Genomic DNA, 19,522 nt, shown 5'->3' on the forward strand with positions numbered 1-19,522 from the left:
CCGCTCTATAGAGGTGAATGGAGGGTCCAATTGGGTCCCCCCGAAAAACAGGCGGACCCAATTAGACCGATTGTGTGAAAGGGGCCTAAGGCTGCTTTCACACGGATGCACTGTCATTTACCTGCACCTCAGCTGACCTCAATCTTCACTTCTTCCTCAGGATTACTGCAGGTATCGCTGGCTGCTGCTGTCCCACAGGTGGGTATGGCTGGTGGCTGCTGGCTGGCACTGCTGGTGTGTTTTGCTGGCTGGTACTGCTGGTGGGTACTGCTGGCTGGTACTGTTGGTGGGTTCTGATGGCTGGTACTGCTGGGGGGTACTGCTGGCTGGTACTGCTGGTAGGTTCTGCTGGCTGGTACTGCTGGTGGGTACTCCTGGTCGGTACTGCTGGTGGGTTCTGCTAGCTGGAACTGCTGGTGGGTACTGCTGCCTGGTGCTGCTAGTGGGTACTGCTGCCTGGTACTGCCAGTGTGTAATGCTGGCTGGTACTGCTAGCAGGTACTGCTGGCTGGTACTGCTGGTAGGTTCTGCTGGCTGGTACTGCTGGTACTGCTGGTGGGTACTGCTGACTGGTACTGCTGGGTACTGCTGGTGGGTACTGCTGGCTGGTGCTAGTAGGTACTGCTGGTGGGTATTGCTGGCTGGTGCTGGTGGGTACTACTGACTGGTACTGCTGGAGGGTACTTCTGGCTGGTACTACTGGTGGGTTCTGCTGGCTGATGCTGGTGGGCATTGCTGGTGTGTTCCGCTTGCTGGTACTGCTGGTGTGTTCCGCTGGCTGGTACTGCTGGCTGGTGCTGGTGGGTACTGCTGTGGGTACTGCTGGTGGGTTCTGCTGAAAAAATGCACTGCAAGATGCACAAGAAAAATGCATCAACCACAGCCTGCATAGGTGTGAACGTAGCTTTAGGGAGATTCACCCTCTCTGTTAGTCCTGTTTACCATTATCATTGAAAGTGGAAGTAAAAGAAAATCCAAAAATTCTGGGTTGTCCCCAGAAAAGTAATAGTGGGGAAATCTTCTAATGTGGACACTTTATTAGTTACACCTTGCTAGTACCTGGTTGGATCCCCGATCTCTCTGTGCCTGTCACAGAGCCCATCTACCCCCCCCCCCCCACAGTCAGTAAGCACAAACAGGCATACATTTAACCCTTTGATCACCCCCAGTGTTAACCCCTTCCCTGAAAGTGTAATTTATACAGTGACAGTGCATATTATTTAGCACTGATTACTGTATTAATGTCACTGGTCCCCAAAAAGTGTAAAAAATGTGAGTTAGGTGTCCGATCTGTCCGCCACAATGTCGCAGTCCCACTAAAAATCGCTGATCGCCACCATTATTAATAAAAAAAAAAAGAAATAAAAAGTCCAAAAATCTATCCCGTAGTTTGTAAACGCTATAACTTTTGCGCAAACCAATTAAAATATGCTTTTTGGGATTTTTTTTTACCAAAAATATGTAGCAGAACACAAATTGGCCTAAACTGATAAAAAAAATAGATTTTTTTTTACATTTTTTTTTATTGGGAATGTTTTATAGCAGAAAGTAAAAAATATATATTTTTTTTTTTTCAAAATTGTCTCTATTTTTTTCTTTATAGCGCAAACTCTAAAAACCGCAGAGGTGATCAAATACCACCAAAAGAAAGCTCTATTTGTGGGGAAAAAAAGGACATCAATTGTATTTGGGTACAGCTTCGCACGACCGTGCAATTTTTCGTTAAAGTAACGCAGTGCAGAATAGCAAAAAGCGGCCTGGTCATTAAGGGGGTAAAACCTTCCGAAACTGAAGTGGTTAAGTAAAAAAATATATATATTATATATTTAATATATATATATATATATTTCCAATCCAGAGCTTATTGTCACTTTAAATCCTGTTTTCTGCTAAAATATAGTCGTAGAAGATTCTGCGCTGCTTGGACCCCGTGTAATTGTAGAGGCCCCAGTCTAGGGGAGGTTGGACAAATCCAGGAAATCCAGTTTGATGATGCACTTTGTCCTATTTTCAGCAGCCTGCTTAGAATCAACAAGGATTGCTGTGAGCCAAAAGGCGTCTGCAGCTTCTCGGTGACAATGTGGGCTCTTGTTTTCTGGATTTTTGCTCTTCTTCTATCCCTGGCCTCTGTCTCTTTTATCCTATTCTGTGGATATATCTTCTACATACACAGGAAATATGACCACATTCCTGGACCCCCCAGAGATAGGTAAGTGAAACTTATATTAACATAGTTAAAGTAAAGCTAAATCCAATCAATAAACTAAGATTTAACATGGTATTCCAATTCCAAAAGTTGTTTTTAAGCCTCCTAATGATGGCAATACACACTTTGAGTTTTTTTTTTTTTCTCAACGTGCAATTCAGTCAAAACGATAGCCAAAACTTCCCTACCGATCAATTTAGACAAAATTTCAATCAAATGCGATTAAGTCAATTGGCCAGGGCAGAATATTATTGAATGTTTTGCCTCAGTCAGCATCAATGAAATACTTTCTTCATGAATACGATCATATTTCAAATGATCAGAATACGATTGATAACTGAGATCTGTAGGCTCCATTCACACCTGCGCGTCACCCGAATGCATATTTTTCGTGCAACACCATAGACTTGAATGGGCTGTCCTATGTGTGACAAATGCACCAAAAGAAGCGCGCGGGAGTTCACTTTCCGGCAAGGAGCTCTGAAGGTCCGCCGGACCTTCAGAGCGCATGCGCCGCTGGTGTCAGCGGCTGCATGCAGGGTGAATATCTCCTAAACCGTGCAGATTTAGGAGATATTCATTTTAGCTACAGGTAAGCCTTATCATAGGCTTACCTGTAGGTAAAAGTCAAAATGCGGAGTATACTACTCTCTTCTCAGCTGTCAAAAAAAAAAGATGTTTACCATTATTGTTAAGGCTGCTAGATAACTATAAACACAATGCTTTAGGCTCCATGCACACAGGGCGTCATAAAAACGTGCTCCAAAGCTGTTTACATAACGCCGGGAAACAGCAGCTGTAAAAACGTGCTTTCAGTAGCTTTTTCTACTAGCGTTATTGCACGTTTGGCCACAGTAGCTGTTAGCAGCGTTTTTTTCTGCCTCCATTCAAAATCAATGGTTCCCTATGGGAGCCTATTGATTTGAATGGAAGTCACACCGCAGGTCGGATCAGGGTAATCCGAAGGAAGATAGGTAGATCAGGTAGATCAAAGGAATGAACTTCCGTCTGTAAATGAGGGCAGTTTAACCACTCCTGGACCGGAAGGATTTGCCCCCTTAATGACCAGGCCATTTTTTGCGATTCGGCACTGCGTTATTTTAATGGACAATTGCACGGTCGTGCGACGCCGTACCTGAATAAAATTGATGTCCTTTTTTTCCCACAAATAGAGCTTTCTTTTGGTGGTATTTGATCACCTCTGCGTTTTTTAATTTTTTGCGCTATAAACAAATAAAAGTGACATTCCTGAAAAAAAAAAAACAATATTTTTCACATTCTGCAATATAACATTCCTAAAAAAAAAAAAAAAAAATTAAAAATCACATTTTTTCATCTTTCTAGGCAAATTTGTATTCTGCTACATATTTTTGGTAAAAAAAAAAAAAATCGCAATAAGCGCATTTTGATTGGTTTGCGCAAAAGTTATTGCGTCTACAAACTAGGGGAAAGATTAATGTCATTTTTATTTATTTATTTATTTTTTTACTAGTAATGGTGGCGATTTGTGATTTTTAGCAGGACTGCGACATTGCGGTGGACAGATCGGACCCCTGACTGACATTTTTTGACACTTTTGGGGGGACCAGTGACATTACTACAGTAATCAGTGCTATAATATGCACTGTTACTGTAATAATGACGCTGGCAGGTAAGGGGTTAACCTAAGGGTGATCAAAGGGTTAATTGTGAGCCTAGGGGAGTGTTTTCTAACTGTATGGGGGATAGGCTTGTGAAATGAACATAGAGACATGTGATCCTATATAGAAGGATCACAGGCACTCTGTGATCATTTCAGAGAGAAGAATGGTCAGTTGTGTTTACAATAGCTGACTGTATTTCTCTCTCAGCGGGGTACGATTGGTATCCTCGCTGCCTAGTGGGGGGGGGGGCCCTCGCCCCCCGGCACCCTGCGCACGCCCGAAGTAGAGTTATGTCAGTTCGTGCAGGAGAGCCAGCCTCCCGCAGTGAAACTGCGGCGAGCGGTCGGGAACCAGTTAACCTCTCAAAGACTAATCCTTTGTCTGACACTTGTTGCTTAAAAAGGTAAAATCAGTATTTTTTGCTAGAAAATTACTTAGAACCCCCAAACATTATATATATATATATATATATATATATATATATATATATATATATATATTTATATATTTTTTAGCAGAGACCCTAGAGAATAAAATGGCGATCGTTGCAATCTTTTATGTGACACTGTATTTGCGCGGAAGTCTTTCAAACGCAGTTTTTTTTGGGAAAAAATACACTTTAATGAATTTTAAAGAACTAAACAGTAAAGTTAGCCCAATTTTTTTTCTATAATGTAAAAGATGATGTTGCGCTGAGAATCGTGATTTTTATTCTAAGCAAAAAAATTGTGATTCTCATTTTATCCAGAAACATGCAGCTCGAATTTGTAGTGCTACAAAACACAGGTTTCCTGGCTGCATTTGGGATTTCATTGGCAATCAATAGCACCGCAAGCGTGACACATTTTTTGTCACGTTACCGGAATGCTCAGTCAGGTGTGAATGCAACTTTAGGATTGTAACCTAAAGTGGAGTTTCACCCTAAAATGCAACTTTTCGCCATCTTCTTCCTCTCTGTCACCTGTAAAACAATTGGATAATCACACATTTTTTTTTTCTTTACTTACCTTGTTTTAGAAGAAAATATACTCACCTTACTTCCTCTTCCTCTCTCTTCGGGCCGTGGCCCGTGCCGTCACTTCCTTCTTGCATTGATTCCTGGGAGCTGAGCGTCATCGCTCCCAGGAATCAATGCGCCTGCACCGGCCCCGCTCGTCAGTTCGGGTGCAGGCGCGTCATTCCCTGCTAAACAGCTTCTGGGCATGCCCAGAAGCTGTGCAGGGATGACGTGCCTGCACCGGACATGACGAGCAGGGCCGGTGCAGGGCATTCTGGGACGAAGAGGACACAGAAGAGGACGCCGAAGAGGACGCGCTGGCTTCAGCTGCCCACACCTGAGATGGCAGCGCTGGACAAGACATTTTCAAGGTAAGTATTTCTTCTTAAAGGTAAGTGCGACCCGGGACAGTTCAGAGGATATCCATTGTGGAATGCACTAGCCCTGACTGTCCCGGGGGTATTTTTATTAAAAAAAACTTTCCGAGGGTGGAACTCCGCTTTAAAGTAGAACTTTACTCTCCCAGTGAACATTGAGTATTTTTTATTGTAATGCTGCTAGCATTGGTAAATAGATAGGAAAGTATATCATATTTACCTAATTAAATATAGGATAAATCAGTGAAAATGATAAAGGAATAGCAGATGTACGCTATGTCCTGAGAACCAACATTCAGCATAAATACAAACAGTGCAGCGCTAAGGCTCTGTTCACATCTAGGCCACCTGGATCACGGGCTGTTTTGCCCGCGATCCTGAATCGACGCAAATTGCGGGACATACTTGCGATCCCTGTTACTTCCAATGGCATCCGATCGCAGCGCGGTTTTCCCGAGATTGTCACCCAAGGAGTTCCAGAAGTTCTTTTGGGCGACAGGCATCCCGCGATTTTACCGCGATTCATTGGGTGACAATCTCAGCAAAATTGTGCCATGATTGGGTGCCATTGGAAGTAATGGGGATCGCAAGCACGCCCCGCAACTTGCGTTGATTCTGGATCATGTCCAGGGGTGCCTAGGTGTGAACGGAGCCTTAAATGAACAAGAATGTTGTTGTGCAAGTGTGTGTGCATGGTTCGGTCTACACATTTTATCATATGACGTCATCAGGGGCCCCTGATTATGTCTTATGACTAGACACGTAGAAGGAGTCACGCACACGCTACCATGCATGCACAGCCAGCTTCCGGACATTTTGGTTTCTGGAGGAAACCATAGTTTGTAGACGCTATAACTTTTACACAAACCAATTAATATACACTTATTGGGATTTTTACCAAAGACGTGTAGCAGAATACATTTCGGCCTAAATTTATGAAAAATTTATGAAGAAATTAGATTTTTTTTTAATTGGATATGTTTTGTAGCAGAAAGTAAAAAAATATATATATTTTTTTTTCGTTTATATAATAATAAAAAAAAAAAAACCTAGTGGTGATCAAATACCACCAAAAGAAATCTCTATTTGTGTGAAAAAAATATATACATTTAATTTGGGTACAGCTTTGCATGACCCAGCAAGTGCCAGTTAAAGTAGCACAGTATAATAGCAAAAATGACTTATTTTGGAATTTAGACAATCCAAGGTATTTAGTAAAATGCATGGCAAGCTGTTTGAAGTTGTAATTTTTATGTCACAATGTTTTGGAAAAGGAAGAAATTAAAAAAAAAAGTTGTTTCTCTTTCGTTCATTGACGGACACATCTCCTGATCTTCATAACCATTGGGTTATACTGCCCCCTACAGGAATAGGTCACTAGGCAGAAAAAGAATCTGGGTATGCCTATGGGCAGTTCCAGGTGGTATACTCCCTCCCCCTGCTATAGGTACTCAGTTTTTTTCTGCCTAGTCAGGAGTAAGGACCTAGTTCCTTACTGGGATCCCTGGTCCTGGCAAATTTTTTTCTTTTTGGATAGAACTTTTTTCTCCTGGTTTTTCTTGTGAGATCTTCAATTAACTGATGGACTGGGCGACGGGCTGGATAATCTAGATCCAGTGGTCATCACAGTCTGGCCAGGGAACGCGCGCAGACCTCGGCTCCTCGCTAGGTCGGCAGCGACATAGCCCCACTGGATGGGGGATGGCCTGTGAGTTAAACGCTTCGCGAGGTCGCATATGACCGGGTCTCGGCCCGAGTCGCAGCGTTCCTCCTGGCCGACAGACCCCTATTTAGATGGAGAGGAGGTTCTGTCTGGAGTACCGCCCACCTGGTTCCTGGTACGGTGAGTAGCTGTCCCCCCTCAACCCCTGGAGGGTTTTTGGGTGGACGTGGGCCCCTCCCTGGGATGGTCAGACCCCCGGGTTCCCCTCCTTCGCATCAGGCACCCCCCTTAATCAGTCCCCTTTCCTAATTCCCACCCCCCTCCACATATGCTTGGGCTTTGTGTGTGGTCTGGTCCACCTCCTGGGGTCCGCCGCCTGTGATCAGACGATCGGCTGTGCAGAGAGGGTTGTACCAGAGCCCTTTGTCCTGCCTGGGTCTATCCTGGAGGCCCCGTGGTGCCACGCGGGGCCGCCATTTTGCTGTAGCCTGTGTCTTTCATTGCACAGTGGCCATGTTTGTGTAGGTCATTTTGCGGTGGTTTGCCATTGAAAATAGCGGCGGCCATGACAGTGGAGCCCACCAGCTACGGCTGGTGCTGACTCCTGGATCTTTTCACTACCTGATCGCCACACTTGGAGTGCAGATTATCCTGCCTCATCTGTCTAATCAGATCCTGAATCTGATTCACCCCCCGCAGACGTGGGTCACCCTGGTGGGTCTAAAGCCACGTGCTCGGAATCCTCTGATAGTGAGGATGATTCCTCCACACCTGCAACCGCGCACGAAAAGGCGCTGGTGGAAGCACTGATTGTATCTGTGCGTGAGACCTTGAAGATGGAGGATGCAGCTGCGACGGAGGTGCAGGTTCCCTTTGGCACTCACAAGCCATCCAGAGCACAAAGGTGTTTCCTTTCCCTGCCTATTTTGACAAAATTGTCGCTAAAGAGTGGGGACGACAAAAGCATCTCCTTGGGGTCCCTAAGCGATTTGCTAGACGTTACCACTATGAGGAGTCCCTTCTTAAGAAGTGGACTATTCCACCGGTGGTGGACCCTCTGGTTTCCAGATTGAACAAGGCAACTATGATTCCGGTTGAAGAGTCTCCGGCCTTTAAGGATCTGGCTGACAGGAAGGTGGAGGCTGTGGCCACAATATGTACACTGTGGCTGGTTTGGCACTGTGGCCAGTATTCACCATTGCCCTGGTGTCGCAAACTCTGACCGAGTGGGCTAAGCTTTTATGCCGTGACCTGCAGGGAGAACAGCTCCCCCCTGCCTTTGCTGAGCTGGTGTACCAGCTGGTCCAGGGGCTGCCGTTTATCTGTGATGCCTCTTTGGATGTGGCTCCCCTAGTGGCTTGGCTCAAGTGTGGACCAGACTTCTAAAAGGCCTTGTGTGATCTTCCCTTTCAAGGAGATCGTCTGTCTGGAGCTACCCTGGATGACATCATTTAAAGTCTCACAGTGGGGAAGAGTACCTTTCTTCCACAGGCTACTAAGGGCAAGGAACCTTGTCGTAGACGTGGACCTTCCTTCTCGGCTCATAAGAAGTTTTTTGTCCCTCAGGGTTGACTGACAAGGGCTCGTAGCCTTTTAGGGCCCAAATGAGCCTGGTCTGGCAAGCCAAAAGCAGGCTTCCCCAGACCCGCAGTCAACATGAAGGTGTGCCCCCTCACCCGTATTGGGGGTGGGGATGTGTTTACTGGTTCCCGGACCCGTGGACTTAGCTGGTACAAGACAAGTGGGTCCACAAAGTCATTTGGTACAGCTAGAAGATCGAGTTTCACTCTTGTCCCCCGACAAGGTTCTTTCCTTCCAACTTGCGCCTGTCCAACTTGCGCTTACAGACTTTGGGTCTGTTTTGGTGCGATACAAGACCTGTTGCTTAAAGGGGTGATTGTCCCCGTTCCGACTTTGGAACATTTTCAGGGTTTTTACTCAAATCTGTTTACAGTTTCCAGGAAGGAAGAAAAGGTATGTCCAATCCTGGACCTCAAGGTGCTGAACTGCTTTGTGTGGGTGCAGAAGTTCAGAATGTAGTCCATTCGCATGGTGGTGGCATCCCTGCATCAGGGGAATTTTTTTGCCTCTATGGAAATCAAGGATGCTTACCTTCACATTCCAATATGTGCCGGTCACCAATGCTTCCTCCGCTTTGCCGTGGGAGAGGAGCATTATCAGTTTGTGGCGTTACCCTTTGGTCTCGCCTCTGCTCCTTGGGTCTTCTCAAAAGTGTTAGCCCCAGTGCTAGCTTTGTTATGCCAACGGTGGATCACGGTACTGGGCTACTTGGACGACCTCCTTCTGCGAGCGGTGTCTCCTCTTGCTCTGGTGGACAACCTGGAAATCACCATACAAACTCTGCGGGAGTTTGACTGGATTCAGGATTTTTAGAAGTCTGCTCCTGGTTCCGTCCACAAAACTGGACTATATGGGTCTGACTCTGGAATTGCAGGCTCCAATCGTCTCCTGCTGTCCAGCAGATGATCATCCCTCCAGACTTGCATGCGGGTGCTGGGCCTGATGGTGTCTACCTTCGAGGCGGTTCCGTTTGCACAGTTCCATATGAGGTCCCTGCAAAGGGAGATTATGGCCAAATGGGACAAGACTCCACAGTCTCTGGAAAATCAGAATGAAGGAGTCCCTGATATGGTGGCTTCATCTGGAAAAATTCTTACTCCCCTTGTATTGGGCAGTTATCACCATGGATGCCAGCCTGTCCAGCTGTGGAGCTGTCTATTGGAACTCAGAGCGATCAGACTGTGTCTGGACCATTGGACGAATCGTCTTCAGGGATGTCCAGTGCAAATTAAATTGGACAATGCCACGGTCGTGGCTTTTGTCAATCACCAGGGGGGCACAAGAAGTGTTCTGGCAGCTCTGGAAGTACCTGGCATTCTAAGGTGGGCAGAACGGTTCATTGTAGCCCTCTTCGCCGTTCACATTCCCAAGGTGGAAAACGGGCAGACGGATTACTTTGGCGTCTCGGTTCAACAGAAAGGTGCAGAGGTTTGTGGCTCAGTCACGGGATTCTCTGGCAGACGCCACAGATGCCTCGTGGGGTCAGTAATAGTAATGTCTGATTTATGCCTTCCTCCTCTCAAGCTTCTGCCAAGACTTCTACGCAGGATCGAGGCAGAAGGGATTCCGGTAATCTTAGTGGCTCCGGACTTGCCTCGCTGGGCTTGGTACCCAGATCTGGTGGGGCTGGTCACCGACGTTCCTTGGAGGCTTCCTCTCAGGGGGGAATCTGCTGTCCCAAGGACCAATCCTCCATCCTGCTTTACAGTCGCTGGTTTTGATGGCTTGGCTGTTAAACGGCAGGGTTATCTAGCTGGGAAATGTACTTCTAGGAAGATCTACCATCGTATGTGGAACACGTACATTGTGTAGTAAGTCTCTTGGAGTTCATCCTCGCTTTTTCATGGTGGCTCAGATCTTGACCTTCCTTCGGGGGGTTGAACAGAAATTGGCCTTCGTTGGCCTTTAGTATCATCAAGGGCCAGGTGTCGGCTTTGGCTGTCTTATTCCAACAGCCCTTGGCCACACACTTCCTGGTCCATACCTTTCTTCAGGGCAGGGCCGGACTGGCCTATTGGGATACCGGGAGATTTCCCGATGGGCCGCCGGCCCTGGGGCCGCTTTAAGACCAGGCCGCCCGCAGCGCCTCTTTAAGCATTGGCGGCCGCTGCATTGATTGGGGCCGGTCGCCGGCGCCGCTGATAATGGTTGGACACTGCAGGCCTGCACTGCCCCGCCCCCCGCTGGGCTCCGTCTCTCCTACGTCAGCCGCTGTGAGCGGCGTGACGTCACGAGGCGGCTGCCCCTGCGTGGCGGATCGGCGGCGGTGCTGTGCGGTGCATGAGCTGAGGCGAGCTGTGGCTGGCGCGGCTGCTGAAGAATGCCTGCCACGGCGCCGACAAGGATGGTCCCTCCTCCTGTGAAACAGACGAGACGTCATGCACCACATGTGATGTGATCGCAGGTGAGGGGGCTTACTGAGGGGTCTGTCTGTACTCTGTACTGGGAGGGGGCTGCCGCTTACTAAGGGGTCTGTAGTGGGAGGGGCTTACTAAGGGGTCTGTAGTGGAGGGGCTTACTAAGGGGTCTGTATTTGAGGGGCTTACTAAGGGGTCTGTAGTGGAGGGGCTTACTGAGGGGTCTGTCTGTACTCTGTACTGGGAGGGGGCTGCCGCTTACTAAGGGGTCTGTAGTGGAGGGGCTTACTAAGGGGTCTGTAGTGGAGGGGCTTACTAAGGGGTCTGTACTGGGAGGGGGGCTTACTGGGGGGGTCTGTTCTGGTAGGGGGGCTTACTAAGGGGTCTGTACTGGGAGGGGGGCTTACTAAGGGGTCTGTACTGGGAGGGGGCTGCCGCTTACTAAGGGGTCTGTCTGTACTGGGAGGGGGGCTTACTAAGGGGTCTGTAGTGGAGGGGCTTACTAAGGGGTCTGTAGTGGTGGAGGGGCTTACTAAGGGGTCTGTAGTGGTAGGGGGGGCTTACTAAGGGGTCTGTAGTGGTAGGGGGGCTTACCAAGGGGTCTGTAGTGGTAGGGGGGCTTGCTAAGGGGTCTGTACTGGGAGGGGGGCTTACTAAGGGGTCTGTACTGGGAGGGGGGCTTACTAAGGGGTCTGTAGTGGAGGGGCTTACTAAGGGGTCTGTAGTGGGAGGGGGGCTTACTGGGGGGTCTGTTCTGGTAGGGGGGCTTACTAAGGGGTCTGTACTGGGAGGGGGGCTTACTGGGGGGTCTGTTCTGGTAGGGGGGCTTACTAAGGGGTCTGTACTGGGAGGGGGGCTTACTAAGGGGTCTGTACTGGGAGGGGGGCTTACTAAGGGGTCTGTACTGGGAGGGAGGCTTACTGAGGGGTCTGTACTGGTAGGGGGCTTACTGGGGGGTCTGTAGTGGGAGGGGGGCTTACTGAGGGGTCTGTACTGGGAGGGGGGCTTGCTGGGGGGTCTGTACTGGGAGGGGGGCTTGCTGGGGGGTCTTTACTGGGAGGGGGGCTTGCTGGGGGGTCTGTACTGGGAGGGGGGCTTGCTGGGGGGTCTGTATTGGGAGGGGGGCTTGCTGGGGGGTCTGTATTGTATTAGGGATAGGGGGGAAACAGCATTGTATTAGGGGGAGGGGGGGTCAGCATTTTATAAGGGGGCGGGGCCGGGGGGAACAGCATTGTATTAGGGGGAGGGAGGTTGCGCTGAAAATGATGTTGCGCTGGTATAATGACGCAATGCTATGGGGCTGGTATGTCATTTTTTCCAGGGCTGGTTTTCATACCCAGTCCGGCCCTGCTTCAGGGTGTCCGACATTTGGTTCCTCCGGTGCGGCCTCCGTTGCCGCCTTGGGACCTCAATTTGGTGATTTCGGTCCTCCAGAGGCCTCCCTTTGGGAATCTTCGGGAGATTCCCTTGCTTACGTTATCTCTGATTTTCATTTGAATGAAGACATTGTGTTGCCTTCCCTGTGTCCCAAGCCTAAACATCCGAAGGAAAGTGCCCTGCATGCCTTGGATGTGGTTCGGGCAATTAGGGTGTACTTAGCAGCTACAGAGTCTTTAGGAAGTCAGACTCACTATTTGTGCTCACGGATGGGCCTCGGAAAGGATTGTCCGCTTCCTCTGCGACCATATTCAGGTGGATCAGGCAGACGGTTATTTAGGCCTATTCCTTCAGGGGTCAGGTTCCTCCTTTCCCTGTCAAGGCACACTCTACTCGGGCCAGGGGCGTAACTACAGGGGTTGCGATTGCAACTGGGCCCCATGCTCCAGGGGGCCTGTGCAGCTCCCCTGTACACCTGGATAGGAGGGGCCGCGGGGGCAGCATGTAGAGAAATCACTGTCCTCCTTTTTCCTCCTGTAGTTGCAGGAGGAAAATGGAGGAGATTGGTTCCTCTCTTTGCTGCCCCCGCCACTCCTCCTATCCAGTTCACTTGTGTTCTGCTGTCTCTGGGCCCCTGTGAGGTCCCCTGCCCCCCCCCCCCCCCCCACTGTGCTGCCCCCCCACTGTGCTCCCTCTCCTCTCCTGCTGGGTGCTGAAGGGGATGTGTCACAATAGAGAACCAGGAAGGGGTCGCTAAATATGTAATTTACCAGCTCCTTCCTTTTCTGAATGGACAGAGTCATAGTCAGTGACATTGTAAAAAATAAAATAAAATAATATAAAATAAAACAATTAAAATACCAAAAAATAAAAACTACTGACACCAGTGGGTGAACTTCCAGGATTGCAAAGGTCACACTTGCAACCGGGCCCAGGCATTCCATCACCGTGGGGAAGCCCCAAGATGGCAGGAAGGGGGCCCACTGCAGAACTTGTGAAAGGGTCCCACTGGGGGACCGTAAAAAAGGGACCTGCAACTAGAGTAAAGGGCCCCAGGATCAGTGGGAAGAGCCCCAGGCTTGAAGGTAAGGGCCCCGGCCAGGGGGCCCTTTATGGTTTCTTGCACCGGGGCCCTGAAGATTCTAGTTACTCCTCTGACTCGGGCGCTTAGTGCCTCCTGGGCCTTTCCATCATCAGGCGTCAGTGACGCAAGTTTTCAAGGTGGCCACCTGGTCGTCGGTGCACATTTTCACAAAGTTTTATAAAGTGGATGTGTTGGCATCTGCGGATGCTTCTTTTGGTCGCAAGGTTTTGCAGGCTGCTGTTTAGAGGACCTGGTCCACTCTGAGGGTGTATTGTTTTTTTCAGGTGGGCTCCAGTTGTTTTGGTTGAGCTCCTGTTGCCTGGTTGGCTACTGTTTAGCCTTGAGAATTTTTTTTGCTGTTCCCACCCCTCATGTTTAACACTGCTTTGGGAATGGTTATGAAGATAAGGAGCTGTGTCCGTCAATGAACGAAAGAGAAAATGTGATTTTTGACTTACCGTAAAATCCATTTCTCTGATGTTCATTGACGGACACAGCACCCATCCCTCTGTGGAGTTGTAATTCTTCTGACACTGCTTGTAACAAAACTGAGTGCCTATAGCAGAGAGAGGGAGTATACCCCCTGGGACTGCCCATAGGCTTAGCCAGACTTTATTTCTGCCTAGTGTCCTACTCCTGTAAGGAGCAGTATAACCCAATGGTTATGAAGATTAGGAGCTGTGTCCGTCAATGAACATCAGAGAAATGGATTTTACGGTAAGGCAAAAATCCCATTTTTCTTTTTTTTTTTTGTACATACTGTCGTCAGTGCAGTACAGCATCATCCTAAAACTGGTGTGGCGGTGATCAGGGACACTGACTGGTGACAATATATTAAAAAAAAACAGTGAAAATCGCTGTTATAAGCAAACATTTTTTTACTGAATGAAACCGATTCACTTAGTGTGTACTTTTGGGATAAATTGTGATTGACCACAGCTAATCACACGGTACAGATGGGCTGTGATTGACTAATCACAGAGATCAACACAATAGTACACAATGAATAGCATAAATGGAAGCCATCCATTGTGTATAATCATCATGTGATCTGCAGTGATTGGTCACAGCGATCACATGGTACAGTCAGTGGGCAGGTACACTGATCTGTAACCTGCTGTTTCCGGGGGACACAACAGGTGACAGATCACACTGCAGCATGGCCAAGGGCCTGTTCTGGAGAGGGGGTCGTATGACGTCCACTCAGAATTAGAAAGCTCCTGCCTTGGCATCATTTTACTATAGGCCCAGCAGAAAGTGATTATTATACATTGCCAACCTATCAAAAGGCATGTAATATGCATAGCTTTTACATTTCAGAAAAGGATATCGCATTTTGGCCACTAGATGGAGTTGATGATAAAGGCATTAATCTCTTACAAAACTTACAATGACTTTTTTTTCAGCATGCGTGAATGTTTCAGACATTCAGACAACAAATGTTTTCTAAATAGACCCCTAAGGCAAGCCATAGATGATTTGATTTTCATTCCTTCCACCAGTGCTGTATCTTGGCCTAGGCCAACAAGGCCCAGGCCTAGGGCGGCACTTTGCAGGGGGGGCAGCAAAAAGCTGCACCCTGCATGAAAAAAATAAACAGCCTCCTCCCGGCATGAAAAGGGCCCCCCCCCCAGCTTGCGCTACACTTTTTGTATAGTGCCAGTCTTATGTGGTGAATTGGGCCAGAGGGCAGGGTCCAGGAGGCAAATCAGTCTGGTACCCCCATAAAGCGGTCACACTGCTACCTACCAGTATGATAATACCGACCGGTCAGGACATTCAGCCAGACCGCAGGCCGCCGACCACACTTAATACAACTGGCCCGACGGCCGCCAATGCTAATAAGTGTGGCACTGCAGCCAAATGCTCCGCCTACTCTCCTCTGCCCCCAGGCACTACTGGGCACTCATATGCTGCACTGATGGGCACTAATATGCTGCTCTGATGGCCACTGATGAATCGGCAATGGTGGGTACTGATAAACTGCACTGATGGGTACTAATGAGGCTGCACTGTAAAGGCAGCACTGATATGCTGCACTGATGGGGCTGAACTTATGGGAACTGATGAGGCTGCACTGATAGACTGTGGTTGTGGTCTGATTTACAGAAGACAGGGCGGGTCATAAACAGGAAGGGGTGTGGCCGTTACAGGAAGGGGTGGGTCATATTTAAATTAGGGGGTGCACAAGTTTAGTCAGGCCTAGGGCAGCACAAAACCTAAATACGCCACTGCCTTCCACCATGGGTGGAAGAAAAGAAAATCGATTGATTCCTCCAGCAACACAGTCAGTGTTGATGGGAGAATCCCTCCTGCAGTGCTATTGTTTTCTGCCGGTAGAAAGCCTTCCTGATTCCTGATAGCAGCTATAGCACCTGGCAGTAATCACATGTAAAAAATCCAACAGGCTGGTTGTAACCGAGTTGACTGATGGATTGACTTGGGTCACCACCAGCCAACCCAAAGATGGATCTAATCTCGGACAGTCCCTGTTGAACCGGTCGAGATTCAATCCATCTATAGCTCTCTTAAATATCCTTCAGATAAGATTTACATGTACTATGCTATATGCTGCAATTATACCTAAAAATGTGTATACAGAAAACACTCTACGGTCATATTAACATAAATTTATTTGCTCTTTCAGTTTCATCTTTGGACATTATCCCATTACAAATGACCTGGTGTATGACTTGTTTTTAGAGTGGTAAGTTGTGCAGTCATTTATCTTACATTACACTGGGGAAATGGGATAAAAAGAAAACAAATAGCCAAAATCAACAGATTTATTTGCGTCTATTAAAAAAGGAATGCATTTGCCATCTTGTCAATATGGATATAATAAAGCAGCATTTTTCAAACAGGATGCTGTTTTGGTTCCCCCGGGGTGTTGCAAATGCAGGACGCAGTCTACCCTGGATCAGTATTATGCGCTGCCATGGTACAGGCCAGCCACATACACCGTATTAACCAATGAAGCTCTAAGGCTGGAATGCACGTTGTCCCACCCGCACTATGGCAACAAATGGTGCTGATACAGGGCAGACGGTATGCATTCAGGAGAAAACAGAGAGAATTTCCATCCAGACCTGCTCTGCCATGCTGCTGGAGTATGTTAGGGCCATTAGGACTGTCATGTATATTATTATGTGAGTGTAGTTGTAGTGTACAGTGCCTTGAAAAAGTATTCATACCCCGTGAAATTTACCACATTTTGTCATGTTACAATCAAAAACATAAATGTATTTTATTAAGATTTTATGTGATAGACCAACACAAAGTGGCACATAACTGTGATGTGGAAGGAAAATGATAAATGGTTTTCAAACTTTTTTACAAATAAATATCTGAAAAGTGTGGCGTACATTTTTATTCAGCCCCCTTTACTCCGATACCCCTAACTGAAATCTAGTGCAACTCATTGCATTCAGAAGTCATCTAATTAGTAAATAGAGTCCACCTGTGTGTAATTTAATTTCAGTATAAATACAGCTGTACTGTGAAGCCCTCAGAGGTTTGTTAGAGAACCTTAGTGAACAAACAGCATTCATCAGAGAAGCAGCCAAGAGGCCCATGGTAACTCTGGAGGAGCTGCAGAGATCCACAGCTCAGGAGGGAGAATCTGTCCACAGGACAACTATTAGTTGTGCACTCCACAAATCTGCCCTTTAAAAAAAAAAAAAGAGCCAGACACAGGCTCCTATGTATCCTTAATTTCGGGGAGTGTGTGGCTGTATGCTTGTACATTAGGCTGGCTGGTCAGATATTTACCTGGAATGATATTGGGCTGTTTTATCAACAGCTGCGGTTTATTGCAGCAGACCAATCTCCCAGTGTCTGTTTGACACCGATCCTGTCCAAATAACATTGGTCACCAGTGTCTGACCTGTATATCTAGTTTATCTATCTTATATATATATCGTTGTCTATCTGCTATCCCTGGGAGACATGGGTTAATTTAGAGATTATAATACTTGGACGGTGTTGGCCTAGTATTCTATAAAATCTTAGTTATACACCAGAGTCCATTACCGGTACTGCCGAAAAACCCCTCCCCCCCCCTTTTTTGGACTCCAATTGGGGCATAGCTTTGAAGAGCTCCCGAAGAAGCGTTTATCGCGAAACATGTCGAGCTTAAAGTTTGTTCACCTATGATTGCTTACAATACAAACCGCATGGTCCAACACTGGGGAATTTCCTTATTTCCTCAGGGCGGGACCTTTGCGTTTCTGTTTTCTAGGTGTTGATATCTTGTGTTTTTCATTGCACCCACCATACGGTGGATATAGGTTTATGTAGCAAGTATAAATACTGTACTATGTAATGTTCCTAACTAATTAATTATAATAAATTATGGAATTATTTTACCTGTGCCTTTAAAGTCCATGTTGTTTTTAGTGTATATATGATTCCAATACATCTTGGGATGTGGCACATTTAACTTGCTATGTACACTCGTGGTACCACCCCACGGTAGTGTATGTTTCCAATAGAACTATTCCTTTATATTAGCTTTACTTACTTTACTGAAACTTACAAATGTAACAATTTAGAAGTTGGATGAAAGGTTTAACACTGTGAAATCATTTTTGAAAGATAAAAAGTGCATTTTATATTCAACTACAGTATATAGATCATACCAAAATGAGGGACAAATAAGGAAGAAAGAAGAACAAGAGGGACTTTGTTCCAAATCAGGAACAGTTGGGAGCTATGGAATTTGTGCTAGGAGTGGTGATTTTGTTTTTTTGGGAGGGGGGGCATTTGTGTTGGGGGAATTTCGGGGATGGCGGGTGCCATTTTCAGCTGGGGGGTACAGATTTGTATTGAGAGTAGGGGGAATTTGTGATTGGTGCAGATAAATGCTTACTTTTGAGCATGGGGGGGGGGTTGCTGACACATAATGCTCATGCATCTTTGGGGGGGGGGGGCAGCTTTGCCTGTTTGCCCTGGGCTCTAGATGACCTTGTCGCAGAAAAAAAAGGAGGGGGGGGGATAATTTTAGCTTTTTAGGAGCCCAAAAAAACAGGTGGCCACACACAAGTCAAATTTAATATGAATGTTCAAACAAAAAAAAAAAATCCCCCTCTTTTTTTTCTCTCTCTCTTTTCTTCTTATTTTTCTTTTTTCTTTTTAATCTATATATATATATATATAATGTAGAAAATGGGTTGGGTGGGGAGAGATTGTGCTATTTTTGTTAAAGGTTACATTGTAATGAAATGATGAGAGGATAAATTTAATTGTAATGCAATATGGAATATAGATCCTAGACGCTAATGTATTTTCTGTTTTTGTGGGGTTTTTTTGTAAGAAATTGTCTCTCTTCTCTCTCTGCTATTTGTTGTTTTTTTGTTGTAAAACCTCACTCTAAACCCTTAATAAAAATTTAAAATTGAATTTAAAAAATTCTGAAAAATCCACCAGAGCATTTGACCTTCCATTGTTGAGTCAATTATATGTGTTTAAAGTTTGTCCAGGTATTCTACTTGAATGGAATCCCAGACATATTCAACAGGTTTCTTTTGTGTCTAGTGCACCACCTACAATATGTAAATATTTTTTGGGTTTTGTTTATTCAAGAAAAAACATTTGAGCCATTCTGGAGTGCTAGTGATAGCCATATATTTCTAAAAGAACAATAGGGGTGCACAAGATAAAAAGAGGTGTCTCACAAAAGGCCAGTTGCACATAACGGAGGAGGCTCCTTTCCACTACAATGGACCCCGTTTTTGTACCAAACATTTCAGGATCAATAAGTGTACCTGTGTTTATACTTTGTCTTTTTTTTTCAGGGTCCAGAAATATGGCCCTGTTGTACGGATTAACTTTTTACACAGTGTGATCATTCTAGTTGTCAGTCCAGAAGCAGTAAAGGTAAGAATATGTCCATGCAAAAAAGTAAGTAACATATGAAATAAGTTACAAAAGTGCGCTAATGTAATTTTGTAACTTATTTCATTTGTTACTTACTTTTTTGCATTTATAATTATTCACAGTGTTGATTTTTCACCCAGTCACATTGGTTCGCGCACCTTTTTTCCATCCAAAGAATATGTCCATCTCTGCATTCTCCATGGACCTTCAATGAAACAGTTGAAGCATTAGAGCAAGCATGAGATATGTCATCATAAGATGTAGAAAAATATAACATAAGTAACTTGTTTAGGCGTTTTATTTACCCAAGATTCACACATTTTTCAAATAAGATTCAATAAAAAAAATTGTGTAAATCTT

At 46.3% G+C, this 19,522-nt stretch overlaps 1 protein-coding gene across 1 annotated transcript in view; it reads left to right on the forward strand.

The window, feature by feature from the left end:
• The first annotated feature begins 1,918 nt into the window (after positions 1 to 1,918).
• The window catches only part of LOC309569225 (cholesterol 24-hydroxylase-like), a 204,653-nt gene continuing 187,049 nt past the window's right edge, over positions 1,919 to 19,522 (forward strand). The window contains exons 1-3 of the mRNA XM_082274978.1: positions 1,919 to 2,209; positions 15,933 to 15,992; positions 19,081 to 19,162. Of these exons, the coding sequence (XP_082131104.1) occupies positions 2,079 to 2,209; positions 15,933 to 15,992; positions 19,081 to 19,162 (273 nt within the window). The 5' untranslated portion in view covers positions 1,919 to 2,078. The remainder of the gene's footprint in view (positions 2,210 to 15,932; positions 15,993 to 19,080; positions 19,163 to 19,522) is intronic.

Source organism: Pelophylax lessonae, assembly GCF_965119305.1.
Source record: "Pelophylax lessonae genome assembly, chromosome: 13".
Taxonomy (NCBI): domain Eukaryota; kingdom Metazoa; phylum Chordata; class Amphibia; order Anura; family Ranidae; genus Pelophylax; species Pelophylax lessonae.